The following is a 14,515-nucleotide window of genomic DNA, read 5'->3' as shown; positions in this document are numbered from 1 at the left end:
TTTTGTTTCAAGTAAGATCTGTATGCTTTAAGTTGAAGGTAGGAATTTAAGGATTAAAAACCCTCTCCATAATTAGGAATAAGTTACAGAAATCTAATCAAAAAACAGTATGCACACCACGTAGTAATCAAACATGGAAAAACATGTGGAAATAATATGAAAACAGAAAAACAAGAGTGCACGTTTAGTTAACTTTGCACAGCTGTAAAATAAAGTAAAATTGTCACAAGTAGGAGTTTAATTATTGCATTAACATAAATACAATAAAATAAATAAAAAATAAAGAGAATTTTCACATTAAGTAAAACAAAAACTTTATTTGTCCTGAGGGACAATTTAAAGGGCACTTGGAGCAGTATGATGACAAATACAAAAAACTGAAGCTAAATCAGGATCAGCAAGGACAGTGCAAAGTAGACTAAAGGTGTTTGAAAATTTCATTTATAAGATGTAAAATGTAAACAATAAAATAGGAGTGTAAGTGGAAAATGATGTGACTAATAATGGGAAATAAATATGTAAATAGAGCGACCATGAAACTACACTAATTCTGAGGGAGTAGAGTTATTTAAAAGGAAATACATCCATAAACACAGCTATATAAGTTTAAATTCAAATACTGCAAAGTCCTTCTTTCCTACAGTGCAGCAAAGATAGATGAAAGATCTTTGACCCTTTTATATGTGTCAGAATTGCAAACATACCTTTTAGATGAGTAGTCAAAGTCTGAGCAGCCAGGCAGAGTTGATGTCTTGAAGTCAGGCAGTTTGGAGTGAGGATGAGAGAGAGCTGATGGAGTTGTGTGCTTACCTGAGAGGGAGGAGTCATCGTGTCACTCAGTGTATCAGACAGAAAATAAAGCAGGATCTGGTAAAGTATTGTCACCAGATAGAGCTATTATCAGTTTTATTTTACTCTAAGTAGCAGGGCTTTAATTGTTATAGCGTTCACATTTGTAATCAGTCAATATATTAAATTTGTAGGACATTATGATAAAAATATAATGTGTATTTCAAAAAATATATAAAGAAAACATGATGTTGTCCTATTTTAAGTAAGAAGGCTTCTTTGGAGATATAACTTCCTTTGTTGATATTCATAGACGTACACAGTCCAATAAAAAACATAATGTGTGAAAACAAGCATCATTTATTATCTTTCATGATTAAAACAAAGGGTCCTCTGTGAGGAAAGACAAGTATAGTTGTCCGCGACTTTATTTAGATATGCGGCAAGTTTTGAACAACAAACAAAGCTCTGCAGCCACACAACTGTCAAACTGTTATCAAAGAGCTATTTACAGTCGTGTCTGTACTTTTATTTGAAAAGCATATCAGTACATCTGTTAAAAAACAAATAAAAGCGTTTTAATTTTGGCTGTTCATAAATGCAGTGTACCCTGGAGTGTAGAAGTTTAACACAAGCTGTCAAAGAAAACCTGAAATGACTCTGACGCTGTTGACTTTATATGGGACGTTTTTGCACGCTCACCCCAGCATAGTTTGTTTTACTCTGTGGTTTATATCAATTTCTTTTTCTTCTAAGGATATGGGAAGACAGCAAACCGCCAACAATTTAGAATGAAGATAACATGTCAGGCAGAAAAGGAATAGATCTAGCTCGGTTGTGGCAACACTTCTTAGTTACATTTTTTTGAATATTGGCATTCCTTAATGTACACCCTGTATTGCCTACTTTTTATTGTAAAATATGCTTTTCAGGTTGAAAATTTAGCACATGGAGAACAAAGATGCAAAGGCAAGGCTCACAAACTGCCGGAATATAAAGGTAAAACATATCTACAGTATTCAGATTCTTGCATAATTTTGCAGACACAAAATCTTAAATAGCTATCTTGTACTGATATAACAATAAGGACATTATGTGTCATGCAGCTATGCATATACACACTGATAATGTGGGATAATGCAGAGAGAAATTAAAAACCATTTACAACAGTTAAACACAGATGAGTGCTGTGCATAAGAATGTTTTTTTTTTTTTTTACATTAGTGAGAAATGAGCACAGAAATAAAATGCATATTTTCTTTAAAATACAAGTCTTAAGGAAGGGTAGTAATGATCAAACTGTAGCTACTGTTAACAAGGTAACTTTCTGCCACCTACTGGAATAGTAATTGCCTGTCCTGGTGTTTTATTCCTTTAATTTCATTTGTAAAGGGACCCTGACTGGAGCCTAAAAGAGCTTAGTCAGTGAGCCTTCCCCTGGTTTTATTTAATCATATCAACACAAACACATTCTCTTGCTCCTATCCAAACACATGCATAAAAACTATATCATTATTTAAAAATACAACATCTTTGAACTGAGCTTACACTCTCTCTCCCATTTAGGAATCTTTTCTGTCTACATGGATTAAAGTCCATCTGTTTAGTCAATCAATACTGGCTCTTTATATGAATTTATAATTATCTTAGCAGGTAATGTCATAATAGGCCTAGCTATAATGTAATTCTCAAGTTTAAAGTATTTTATAAAAATCTACATTTGTGTTGATTTAAGAAGAAATTGTGAGTATCTGGGTTCAAATTAGAATTTATTTTTCTCAAAGGTAAATATATGAAAGATTCTTGCACTGAAATATCTATATTGATTAAAATGACTACCCCTACATTTGCAGAGTTAGAGATATTAATGCATTTAAATGTCACGGGTTATGTCTTGTTACGGTTGCTGTCATGGTGGAGCTGGCATATGATAGACATGAAAGCACTGAATTTTACATGAAAGACTGCTGTATGGTGCTGAGGCCAATGTGATGCCAATCTTTTGCTGTATCTCATTCATGTTTTGTGCGTTAACTGGTGATGTACTCCGACTGTTCTCTGCCATGGTTGCAAGTTTAATCCACTCATAACCTGCGGTCTCACTTGGCATTTCCAGATCCAGGAGAGTTGAACAGGGCCCTTCATTTAAAACAAGACATTAAAAGTGGAGAAAGGTGGATTTGAGCAGTGCTGGTCTCTACTCACCGTATTGCATTACTGTTTTGATATGGTCCCCTGACAGCGAAATTAACATGCTGTATGTTTAAATTTAGGATGAACCACTCCATGTCTGGCCTCCTTGGGCCCTAAAAGTGGCTCTTCCCCATTTCTCACTGATAGGAAGCCGACTGTGTGTAATATTTAATATAAATGCTACCATTTGATGAGTTGTACTGGAGTAACTTTAAAAATCATTTTCAACTGCAGTCCCTTTGCCACAGTAACAAAAAATCACAGTGTGAAACAGCACTGAATAAGCTAGACATCATCATTCAAGCATAATCAAAGAAACACAAAACAACATAAACACACATTTTAGCTAAAGCAGCAAGATTGTTAAAGGTCAGTGTAAAATCTGTGGTTATAGACTTGTCTTTAAACATATTAAAAGGAAAGATTTTAAAAGGTGGGCCAAGAGACACAAAGCCCTCCCAGTTTCATTTTGGGTCTTGACAGTTCAGTGGTGTGGTTCTAGAAACCCTCTGTGTTGTCAAATACACTAATAATTTTTTGTTATGATACTAGTAAAATCTAATCAATGTCAATATCTGTTTCGATACCACAGCAACAAAAATAGAGGTCCTGGCATCCTAAGCTGTCCTCTGTCAATTTTGATGAATACATTTCTCTGCTACACATCTGCATTTTGAAATTGATTTTTTAAATTTTATTTTATTACTTTTCATTACGTTTGATCATTAAAATGAAGTAGAGATTCTATCAATTTAAAACACACGGTGTGGAAGAAGTATCAAAGTATCACAATTGTTGACAACCTTGCAGACACCAGCAGTCAGGAGGCATGAAGGCATGCACTGGTGGTGTCCTGAATCTGCCGTCATGTGACTCTTTTATGGCTGTGAGAACTGGGTCATATATCTCCCAACAGAATGGGGATCTCAAGGGTTGGGTGTCATGCCCTCTCACACTTGTAGCTAAGCTACTTGAGTCTGGTAGACTGGGGGATTTTACCCAGCCTGTAAAGAAACTCCAAGGCTGATACTGTGGTTGGATCAAGTCCCAAGAACACATTTGATACCTCCTTTGTTCCTGCAGAGGGCATTGTGCATCCACCCAAGCTCCAAACCGTCCCAGGAAGGTATCCATGAATACCAGACACCGCGCTGAATTGTCACATTGCTCCCTCTGCCTCCTCCCTCTGGCCTTCCTGTGCAGCCTGAAGTCCCCCTGCTGGAAGTCTCTCAGGTGAGCCTGGTGGATGCCCCAGTAATGGCCACGACCGTCCTCACAGCGACTCACCTTCACAAAGCAGTTGTTCACAGACAAGTTGTGGCGCACGCTGTTTTTCCAGCCTGGGCCCCGGCTCCTCAGGTAGGGAAACTGCTCCTCCATTGCTCTGTAGATGGATGCCAGGTTGAGTTTCTGGGAAGGGGAGGACAGGATGACTTTGGAGATCAGTGCAATGTAAGAGAGCGTAGGCTTAGAGAGAAGGCGTGCATCACCAGGGGAGTTATCTTGACAAAGTGTTAGGTTGGTGTTGGGGCTCTTAACAGCAGCTGTCATTTCTTCTTCACTAGTTTCTTTACTTCTAACTTCCATCTTGAAAGGTTTACATAAATCACGTCCTGATTTTTCTTCTGTCATGTGGCACATTTGAATTTGATCTTCTTTTCTTTGTTTTCATTCAGTGTACATCCCAAATCTTTGCACATTGGTGAAATTTGAAGCATCCTATTCACATCAGTAACCAAATCATCCAACAGTTTGGTTCTTTTATACTGTTCATATCAAATTCAGGGGTTTTTACCACCCTACAGTTACGATAAACTCCTCTTACTCATGGTTAAAATATGTGTTTTATTTGCTCAGTAAGATTAAAAATGAACCACTTTGGTCATGGCTTGAACTGAACATGCCACTTTGTCACAGCTGTGAGATAAACACAGGAAGTATGACAGAACAGTGAATAACAGCCAATGAAAAAATCTGCAGATAAATCTTTTTATGTGATAAGCAGATTAAAGAATAGGCTTATGTTAGGTTTTACAACAATATTTAACATGCTTTTAGGCTTTCGCAGATATTGCACCATCAGGGAGTCAGTGAGTTTGCAGTTTTCTCTGGGCCAAAATGCAGAATACAGCCAGGTATATCAGCTGAAGATGTTAAATAAGATAATGTAAGTGATTATTATTATTAATGTTGATGTATATCAGGTGTTTTTTTAATAAATTTCCTAAAGCTATTTAAAAAGCATTAAAATTAAAAAAAATCTTGATTAGTTACATTTCCATTTTACAGAAATCAACCTTTCAGCCATTATTAGCAAATATTATGGATGATAAACACACACTTATCAGTTCATTCTTGATTAAAACTGTTTTTTTGAGTACCTTTATAAATCAGTACTTTTACTTCTACTGTAGTTAGTTCTAACTAGAGGAACTGTACCATACTTGAGTACAATACTCTTGTACTTTTTCCGACTCTGTTGACTACACAGTAACATATAAAGAGAGAAACCCTAAAAATAATTTTAACTGCATTCTGGGTGAAATGGTCTTTAGTATTGGAGTTATTTGACAGCGTTGATCCGCCAGTGTTGGTTCACTTCAGTAGAGATTTAAGCCCCTGCACCGTTATGTTAAATATAGGGGATGTGTTGGCAGTTTCCCATCATGCCTTTGGGTAGAGAGTTTAAATGTGTTTTATATGTGTTTAGTTGTGTTTGGATGTCGTTGTTGTGCAGTGATCCCTGCTGGGCTTCTTTTGCTCATCTTTCTGGTGGATTGTTGTTGTTTTTGATGTGAGGCACCACAAGTGAAGCTGTACAATGAGTTCAATATCCAACCTGTGACTTTTTGTGTTTTCCTATAATGCCTGTTCTTCAACAGAATGCATTGCCTTGCTATGAAGTTGACTCTCTGCTTTGTTCTTACCTGAGGAGCCTCGCCTAACCACAGGTTTTCAAAAGTTACTGCAGCTCTGTCATAATGTAAACACTTCAGACTTTAAAAGTGTAGCTATTATAGACACTTTTAAAGTGTATAGTGTATTTGTGTTTTTTTATTTTTAAAGTGTAAAGTGTATTTATTATACAGGTGTGATTTTACCTGATAAAACCAATAAGGGAAGATCTTATTTTACTGTACAACTCCTCAGTAGAAACTCAGTTCTCAGTACTTGAAGCAAACTTTAAATGAAATACTTTTGACTTTTGCTTGTGTACATTTAAAGACCAGTACTTTTACTTTTACATTAGTAAAATATAAACAGAGTAAACTTACTTCTACTTTTGTACAATAATCAAGTACTTTTTCTACCTCTGGGCTTCACAAGTTTTCTTCACCAGCAGACTTTCCTGACATTAGTAAAATTTAACTTGTGCTGTTGGATTTTCTGAGCACACAGCTGTTGTTATGAAGTCCTGCTGAATTGTCCTCACATTTTTCTTTATCTTAATGATGTTTAAGATGAAAAGAAATATGAAAATATTTCTGGATTTTTCAACTGCAGCTGAAAAGGGGCAAGTTTGAAGGCCTAGGCCTAGGCCATGTCCCTGCATTTAGCTTTTAGGAATTATTTTTGAGGCCTAAACAGCTTGTAAAGGTCATTTGCTCTGTTTCAAATCTCATGTGAGACACTGTGGGCCAAAAACAACCAAACACAAACAGCTGCCATGATAAATCTCATGCTTTTTTTATATAAATAGTGTAACAACTCTTAAGGGAACAGTTTGAACCGTTATACAACAGTTATGTCAGTGATGTTTTAAGGTGTTGCAATTCTTTGGCAATAAGAAATTATCATTTCTTGTATCTTCTATATTAATTACATGGATGATCTATTCCTCTTCTAAGCGGAGACTACAGTACATAGTGTAAGACCCTTCTTGCCTATTTATAGTGTTGGCCCTTGCAACAATGTCATCCGTAACTCGACTCCATCTGTTAAGTCAGAGCATGCTGAATGTCAGTTGCCAGAAGCAGAAGCAGTACAGCTCACTTCCCGCTGAGTCGCTCGCAGGGAGGCCCATGGAGTTTGTGGGACAGCCGAGCCCTTCTGGGGCCTGCAACCTCTTAGGAGTGCCAGGCTTCATCTCTGTGGACGTGGATGATGATGAGGGTGATATAGTGATCGGCATCAGACCAAAATCTTCTCCTTTACCAAGAAGAAAGAGCTCTCTCGGTGATGAGGACTCAGAGCCAGTGCCACCTCTGTGCGGCTCCAGGAGAGTGTCATTTGCAGACGCTAAAGGCCTCAACTTGGTGCAAGTCAAGGAGTTTGACATTTGGGATGTACCCAAGCTGCCAGAATACGTCTCCCCCGAGGGAAAGGATAAAGATTTAGAGGAGTATTTTATATCTACCCACACTTTTTCTCTTCCCTTTTCTCTGGAGGAGTTGTGTGCCAAAGTTCGGGATCAGAAAGTGGAGTTGGAGACCATCGAGTTACTCCCAGGGACCACGATACTAAAAGGGGTGATCCGTGTCCTCAACATCTCCTTTGATAAGGCAGTGTACATCCGAACCTCACTGGACTCCTGGGCCACCCACTTTGACCTCCTGGCTGAGTACATACCCGGCTCAAGTGAGGGTCTGATGGACTGTTTCTCATTTAAACTCACCCTAGTTCCCCCATTTGGGGAACAGGGAGCCAGGGTAGACTTTTGTCTGCGGTATGAGACTTCAGTGGGGACGTTCTGGGCCAACAATAACAACAGAAACTACGTGCTGGTCTGTCACCAGAGAGCTAAGGAGGAGAGAGAAAAACCATCGAATGAAACAGTGAAAAAGAAGAGTTGTCTTAAGATTGTCAGGTGAGGATGTAAAGCTTTATCCTGATATGGATTTGAAGAAATTGAAAGGTGGAAGCTTCTAGACAAAATGCTGTCAAAATATATTTGAGAATCTTAAATCTTAGTAGACTGACCAAATCCCATTATATAAAAAAAATGGTTAGTGTAAAATCTGATTTAGTTGCCCCAGAAAACTTGAAATATTGATGTTATTTCATGAAGTTGACATTTACCAAAAGCCCTAAGATTGTGGGTGTCTCTCTCTCTCTCTCTCTCTCTCTCTCTCTCTCTCTCTCTCTCTCTCTGAACTATCTGATTTTTGTACTTTCTTTTTAAAGAAAATCATGAATGTATTCACTATAAGTGGTAAAACTGTTTTTTTTTTGTTTTTTTTGTTTTTTTTTTTTTTCTTTCTTGTCAAAAATATCTCAGTACATTAGAGCCACAGCTACCTGGAAAGTTGAGATAAAAACACTACTTAAAGATATAAAAAGGATTACTCAGTAGCTGCCTTTTTAAGACATATTTTAAGCTTATTTTGCTAACCAATTGCCATATTTTCTCAACATATGCTTTATGTACATTGAAACAAGACATTTATCTGGGCTTGTCAGAGGAATTAATGGAAGACTGGCTCTATACAAGGCTAATAGGGTATTTTGGAATTGAAAGAAGACCATTACACTTGCTTAAATTGAGTTTTTGCAGTGTTATCACTTAGGGCTGGACAATTAATCAAAAATTAGATAAAATCGCAATATTGCCTGCTGCAATTTTTAAATCACAAAAGGTGCAATATTTCTTTGACCTGAAATTTGTGACAAAGTACCAGTTTTAGAGTTTTTTTGCTGCAGATGTTATGCATTACATATCATGCAATAATTCAGGTGCCAGTTCTTTTAAATAGTCCACAAAAAAAATCCAAATTTCTTCATTTTTGTACTTTTCTCTTATTAGATATAAGAATGACAAAAACCCTTGTATACAATTGCAATATTGGGGGAAAAAAATCTCAATAAGATTATTTTCCAAAATCATTCAGCCCTATCATCACTTGCGGTGATAGTGAAACTAATTCAGGTGGTTTCTGAATGGAGAAATATCTTAAAGTCTTCTTTTTAATCAAACATGAGCTATTACATTTACAGTCATAAGCAACATCAAACAAGCCACATGTAATGTTTCCTCTGAAATGAAAAAATGTCTATTAGTACTACAGCCATACTTGATTTGTTGATCGGTTACAGTCACAGAGAGAACTCTGAGACGACAGATGGATTAAGACTGACTGATGCTGTTTTATTGACAGTCAGAACTTCTCCACTGTGGAGGACATTTCAGCAATGGAAGTGTCACTTCAGGAAAATGACAAAACAGGTGAATACGCATGTTGCATGTTGTGAAATTAACTTGAAAGTAATCAAAAAGAAAAAGTGGCTGTGTAGTGCAGAATCAGTATAAATGTCAAATATATGTCTCCAGATGTGTCGAAACATATAGAGGAAGTGGACACAGTAAAGGTCAAACAAATCTCTGAAGGTCAGTCAGGAACATCGGAGGAAGATGATCTGAAAACACTGGTGAGTGTGTGAGCGTTCATTTTTGGTACAAATAGACCAAAACATTTCTATACAGCTAGTGTTTGACCTCCATTTGTTATATGCTGACTTAAATTGCCACTCTAATGAATTTGTGCTTGCAAAACAAGTGTGTTTGAAGGTAGAGTTAGCATTACTAAGGTACATTTTATAAACCCTTCTCACTAGACACTGCAAAGTATTTTAAACAATACTGAAGACTAATTTGTTGTTTTAGGGCTCTTAAAAATGCCAATGTGTGTCTGTGATATTCAGGAGGAACAGAAACATTAACATGACCTCGGTGCACTTTCTGAGTGAATGTCACATGAGCAGGACTTGGGTAGCACTACTGTAACATGCTGTACTGTACACCTAAAGGACACCTTGTACTTTTCTTTTTCTTCAAACACAAGTGTCTTTTATTTCATTTGCATACAATTTTTATTCTCCTTCATTTTTCTTAGCTGAAATGTTTCTGTATTTTATCAAAAATGCAAACAAGGATAGTGTTTGTAGTGTTTGAGCATGTTACTGTGTGGTATGCAGCTTTAAATGTCATCCTTCTTGGCTTTTTTAAACAGCATACCTATTGTGTGTGCTAAGTAAACTAAAACTATCCCTGTTGTTGTTTGACAGGCCAAGAGCAAACGGAACAGCAGCCGAAGAAGTCGCAGAAAGGCTGCAAGGATGGCTCGGGTGAGGGACTATTTTGCTCAGAGAAATGGAGGCATTGACGCTGAGAGTGATGAATCATCTGCAGAAACCGATCAGACAGGTCCAGAGGAGAAGCGCTCCGATGTGGAGACATTTTCTGAAGGGAGCAGCATCACCCAAAGTTCACAGTTGGTTTTGGAGTCTCTGGAAACAAGCAAGAACCCCCTCCATGATGTGCTGCAGAATATGTCACCAGCACACGACTTCAACTCAAACAGCCAGACAGAGAAATCTGAGAGCATCAATTTGGCTGACTCATCAACATTACCAAGAGGTGAGAGTGCCTCAGATATCGTAGACAACACTTTACAGTCTAATGACGAGCCTGCTCCTGCAGAGTGCCAGAATCTTGAGAAATGGGTCACCAGACCTGAGGAGAGCAGTCAGAAGGAAAATCTGTATTGTGAATGTAAAAACAACGCTGCTCCAAAAGCCATACAGCTGAATCAGCGGGCAGCAGAAAGCAGTGAAGGTCTTGTGAGTCAATCTAACAGCTTCACATTTGGAACTGTGGTAGCTCCGCTGTATCATCAGGTGTTTGGCAGAGCAGGAACTGAAAATGAGATATCAGCTGATCATCAAGATCCAGTAAAGGCTAAACCAGATGTTGAAGATTTCACTTACACTGAAACAACAGACATCACCTGCATCATTCAAACCCAAGCTTGTGCTGTTGTTGACAAAGCTCAGAGGAATGTTGACAAGACTTTTGAATCATCAAATCAAGAATGCCAAGATGCTTCTGTACATTTTCCTTCCATGGAAGAAGAGACATCTTTAAGTGGAGCACAAAATGTCATCCTGGTCGATGCTCAAACTTATCAGGATTCAAACAAGATACAGAGATGCACAAATTCATTTCAAGAGCCAAAAGCAGGGACAGAATTACAGCCTCATACTGGTGAGATTTTAGATACAGATGTGTTGGACCCACAAATGTCCACTGAGAGTGCAGATCTCCAAGGAGAAAAACAGGAAGACAATCTCACCCTTGACTTCCAACCCTCAGTAGAAACAGAACAAACTAAACCCTCAGAGCAAACATGTAAACAAATGACAACCAACTTTGATGAATTACTTGAACAAATTGAAACACAAAACTACATGACCAGTCTGGAAACATCTTTTATGCCACTTGAACCCTCTCAAAGTGAATCAGATCATTTTAGTGATGAAGTTAAGGAGCAGAGCAGCAGCACCAAAGCAAAAGATGACCATGATTTTGGCCAAAACAAAACCAAATCAATTACCATCATTGCATCAGAGGATGATACAGCTTTAGAAGCTTTGCATGCACTGATTCCTAACTGCATCAGTGATTCATATACTAAAGACACAGTGCATAACTTTGATTCTTCTTTGGAAATGCTGGGAAAAGATGTCACAGCACCTCAGACTTCTCCTGAAATTAAAAAGGAAACTGAGGATGTGGAAGAGCAGAATAAAGAGGTGAAGAAATCATATGCAGAGGAAACAATAACGCCCACTGAAACTGAGGTAATTGATGAGAAAGCTGATTCAGTGATTCTGAGTGGCCATCAGAAACATGGTGACATAATTATGGAGCTTGAGGATAATCTTAAAGAAGGAATTACTGTTCCAGAAAAGAGTGAGAATCTTAATTTGGGGGACTTTTGTTCAGGAGATGCTACAGAGATTAAGAACTGGGAAATGATGGTTGAAGAAGAGGAGATAAACATTTTTATCGGGGAAGAAGAAAGTGAGGAAATTAGTTTGAAAGCAGGGGATATTGAAGCTGTAGAGGAAGACCATGAAGAAGAGTTGGAGGATGAGGGGGTTGAGGTGGCATTAGAAATACAAGATGGAGATATAGCAGAGAAAAGACAAGAGAAAATGAAGGAGGAACTCATGTGGGAGATTGTAGCCGCGAGAGAGAAAAAGAACAATGCTGCAGTTGCTTTTGTGGAAAATCAGAGGTTTGTTGAGGAAGAAATTTGGGGAATTGTTGCAGGAAAAGATAGAGAAGAGGTTGAGAAGGGAAATATTCAAGCCTCTGAGATGGAAAAGACACCTGGAGAGGAAGCTGTAAGTCGTAAGACAGTGTTACAAAAAGAAAAACACCATGGAGAGATACAAGAGGTCGATACAAAGCAAACAACTGTTCAGGAAGGACAGGGAGAGGAAGAAACAGACTTAAATGATGGAGATAAAGCAAGTACAGAGATAGAAACAAGGGAGGAAAACACAGACTGCAACGAAGATGTTCTAGTTTCCAAGACAAGAGATACAGAGTCAAAGAGCACGAAAATAGATGACGGGGAAAATGAAGTAGTCTATTTTGAAGAGGGGTTAGAAAGTACCCAAAAAGAGGTCGATGGTTTATCCACTCTGGTGAACAATGTGCAGGAAGAGAGTGCATTTGAAAAAGAAAATACACATACAAATACACACTTCCAAACTGAAATTTACAAACAGGCAGATTTAAAGAGAAATGAAAAAGCCACACTTGACCTACCAATGGCTGAGGTAGATGAGGATGAATCCATTGCCGCAGAGGGAGGTTCATGCATTTTCCTCGATGATCCTGACATCAACCAAAGACATCATGATGCTTCATCAGAGTCAGAGTCGGACTCAGACGATGAAGTGGAGTTGTACATGCACTGTCTGAAGGCTGTTCATGCTGGAGAAAAGGCCCAAAAGAGCAGAAACAAAGATGCAGGATTTGGCATCGGCAAAAGGCCGCCTGTGAACAGAAGTAAACTGCTGTCAAAACCAATGCCCTCAATCAGTGAATCTCTGGATGAAGATCAAAATGTCAGCTGCCTTCAGGAAAATTTTGTAGACATAGAGACAGAAGATTTCCAACCCAGCATTGCAGCTCTACCAGAAAAAAGTGAACAGGAAAGCATCAACAGAAAAGTCTCATGGTGGAAAGAGACTTTCTCCTGTAGCAGTATTGGGAAAGCATTTTTATATGCCACCTTGTTCTTGGTATTTTTAGTTGTGGCCTACCATTATGATTTTCTTGCTTGTTTTGGGCTGTACTTGATTTCATTGGTGTGGCTTTGGTTTCAAGGAGAGAGGCAGCCGGTTAAAAACAGAAAAAGGATCGGTTGAATTTAAATGTAAAACTTTAACAGTTTTAACTGTTTTGACTCTTAAGGTAAAGAGTAAACTGTAACTATGTCCCAAATCAGTGGATCCATCCTTCAGAGGACACATTTGAAGACCAGTTGCATCATAGCAAAGCGTCAATAGCTGTCCCATTTCAACGCCTCCTTCAGATGTGGCCAGAACAAGTTTCCTTCTTTCCCTGACTTATGAGGAATTCATGTATGGGGTGTTTCCACTACGGCTTTTGGCTGCGCTGAGCCAAACCAAGCCGTGCTGTTTGCATTTCCATGACAAGTTTGGCCACGCCACACTCAAGTGGCCCTGCCCAAGCAAGCCAGCCCCACCTTTAAGCGCCACACTGACATTGAAGTGCCTCGCGGGGTTTGATTTGTCACAGTCCAGTAGCTACCAGAACAAATGTTAAAAACTTGAAGTGACCTACAAACTTCGAATTAACTTTGGTTAAAAGGTTACTCAAAATTAGTAGGTTAGCTAGTCCCAGTGCTGCTGTTGAGGTTGGGTGACCTTAGAAGCAGAGCTTCGAAACTATAAGGTCAGGTTGTAGTCAGATCAGGTGACACCAGAACCACCAGCACCAGGAGTGTCTCATTTCAGATAAACCTGAGTGGTCTTTGAAGAATGCTACCCCTGAATTGAGACACAGCTAAAGTGCTTGCATGACACCCACAAAACTCTTCAGGTTTTGTAGTTTTTACACAAATCCATATTTGCACAACGTTATTACTTCACTGGATATTTTTATCTGAAGATATCTGAACAAGTCTGATCTAGTTTATAATAGTCTACTTGAAAAAATGGTATAAAAAGAAGAAAAGCCATACCCTAATGAATAATGATGGGCATTGCTGTAAAGCTTATATGACACATATCAAAATAAATTCTCTATAATCCCTATGGGAGGATGCTAACTCTCTGTTGTCAAGAGTATGAACCAGTTTTTTATGCTTTAATGTACATAAAGCTTAGTGTGGACAAATGTCATGGACCATTGCTCACACTGATTGCTTCTGCTCAGCACTTCTCTGCATATTTCAGGTGTAATTAAAAAGTCATCAGTGTATTGTGTGTTATTTGTGTAGGTCATTAGTAACATCTGGGATGAATAAATGGATTTTGACAATTGATGTGATGTGTTAAATGACTTTTTCATTCCATTCACATTTACAGTATAAATAGTAGACTTGCACAAATGCTTTGGGTAAAATATTTTACACTTCTGGCCCTATTGTTTTGATTCACCATATAAATTTTTGACAAGGCTATAGTAAACATCTTTGCTGCTCTTAAGTTCTTTGAGGTGAATCTAAACTTAAAGTCAGTGAAATTCTATTTGTATTCCCTAAAATCACGTCAA

At 38.2% G+C, this 14,515-nt stretch overlaps 1 protein-coding gene across 2 annotated transcripts; it reads left to right on the top strand.

Annotated features, from left to right (window-relative positions):
* The first annotated feature begins 6,796 nt into the window (after positions 1-6,796).
* ppp1r3ab (protein phosphatase 1, regulatory subunit 3Ab) lies at positions 6,797-14,285 on the top strand. Of its 2 annotated transcripts, XM_041796267.1 has the most exons (4): positions 6,797-7,789; positions 9,078-9,145; positions 9,251-9,348; positions 9,985-14,285. In XM_041796267.1, exons 1-4 carry the CDS (start codon positions 6,894-6,896, stop codon positions 13,141-13,143), a joined length of 4,221 nt encoding a protein of 1,406 aa, XP_041652201.1. In that variant the 5' UTR covers positions 6,797-6,893; the 3' UTR covers positions 13,144-14,285. The 2 variants fall into 2 exon arrangements, with proteins under 2 accessions (XP_041652201.1, XP_041652202.1); XM_041796268.1 differs by lacking the exon at positions 9,251-9,348 and having other exon boundaries at positions 9,082-9,145.
* The last annotated feature ends 230 nt before the right edge of the window (positions 14,286-14,515 follow it).

Source organism: Cheilinus undulatus, linkage group 9, assembly GCF_018320785.1.
Source record: "Cheilinus undulatus linkage group 9, ASM1832078v1, whole genome shotgun sequence".
Taxonomy (NCBI): Eukaryota; Metazoa; Chordata; class Actinopteri; order Labriformes; family Labridae; genus Cheilinus; species Cheilinus undulatus.
Note: the sequence above shows the minus strand (reverse complement) of the source record. Positions and strands in the feature narration are given on the sequence as shown.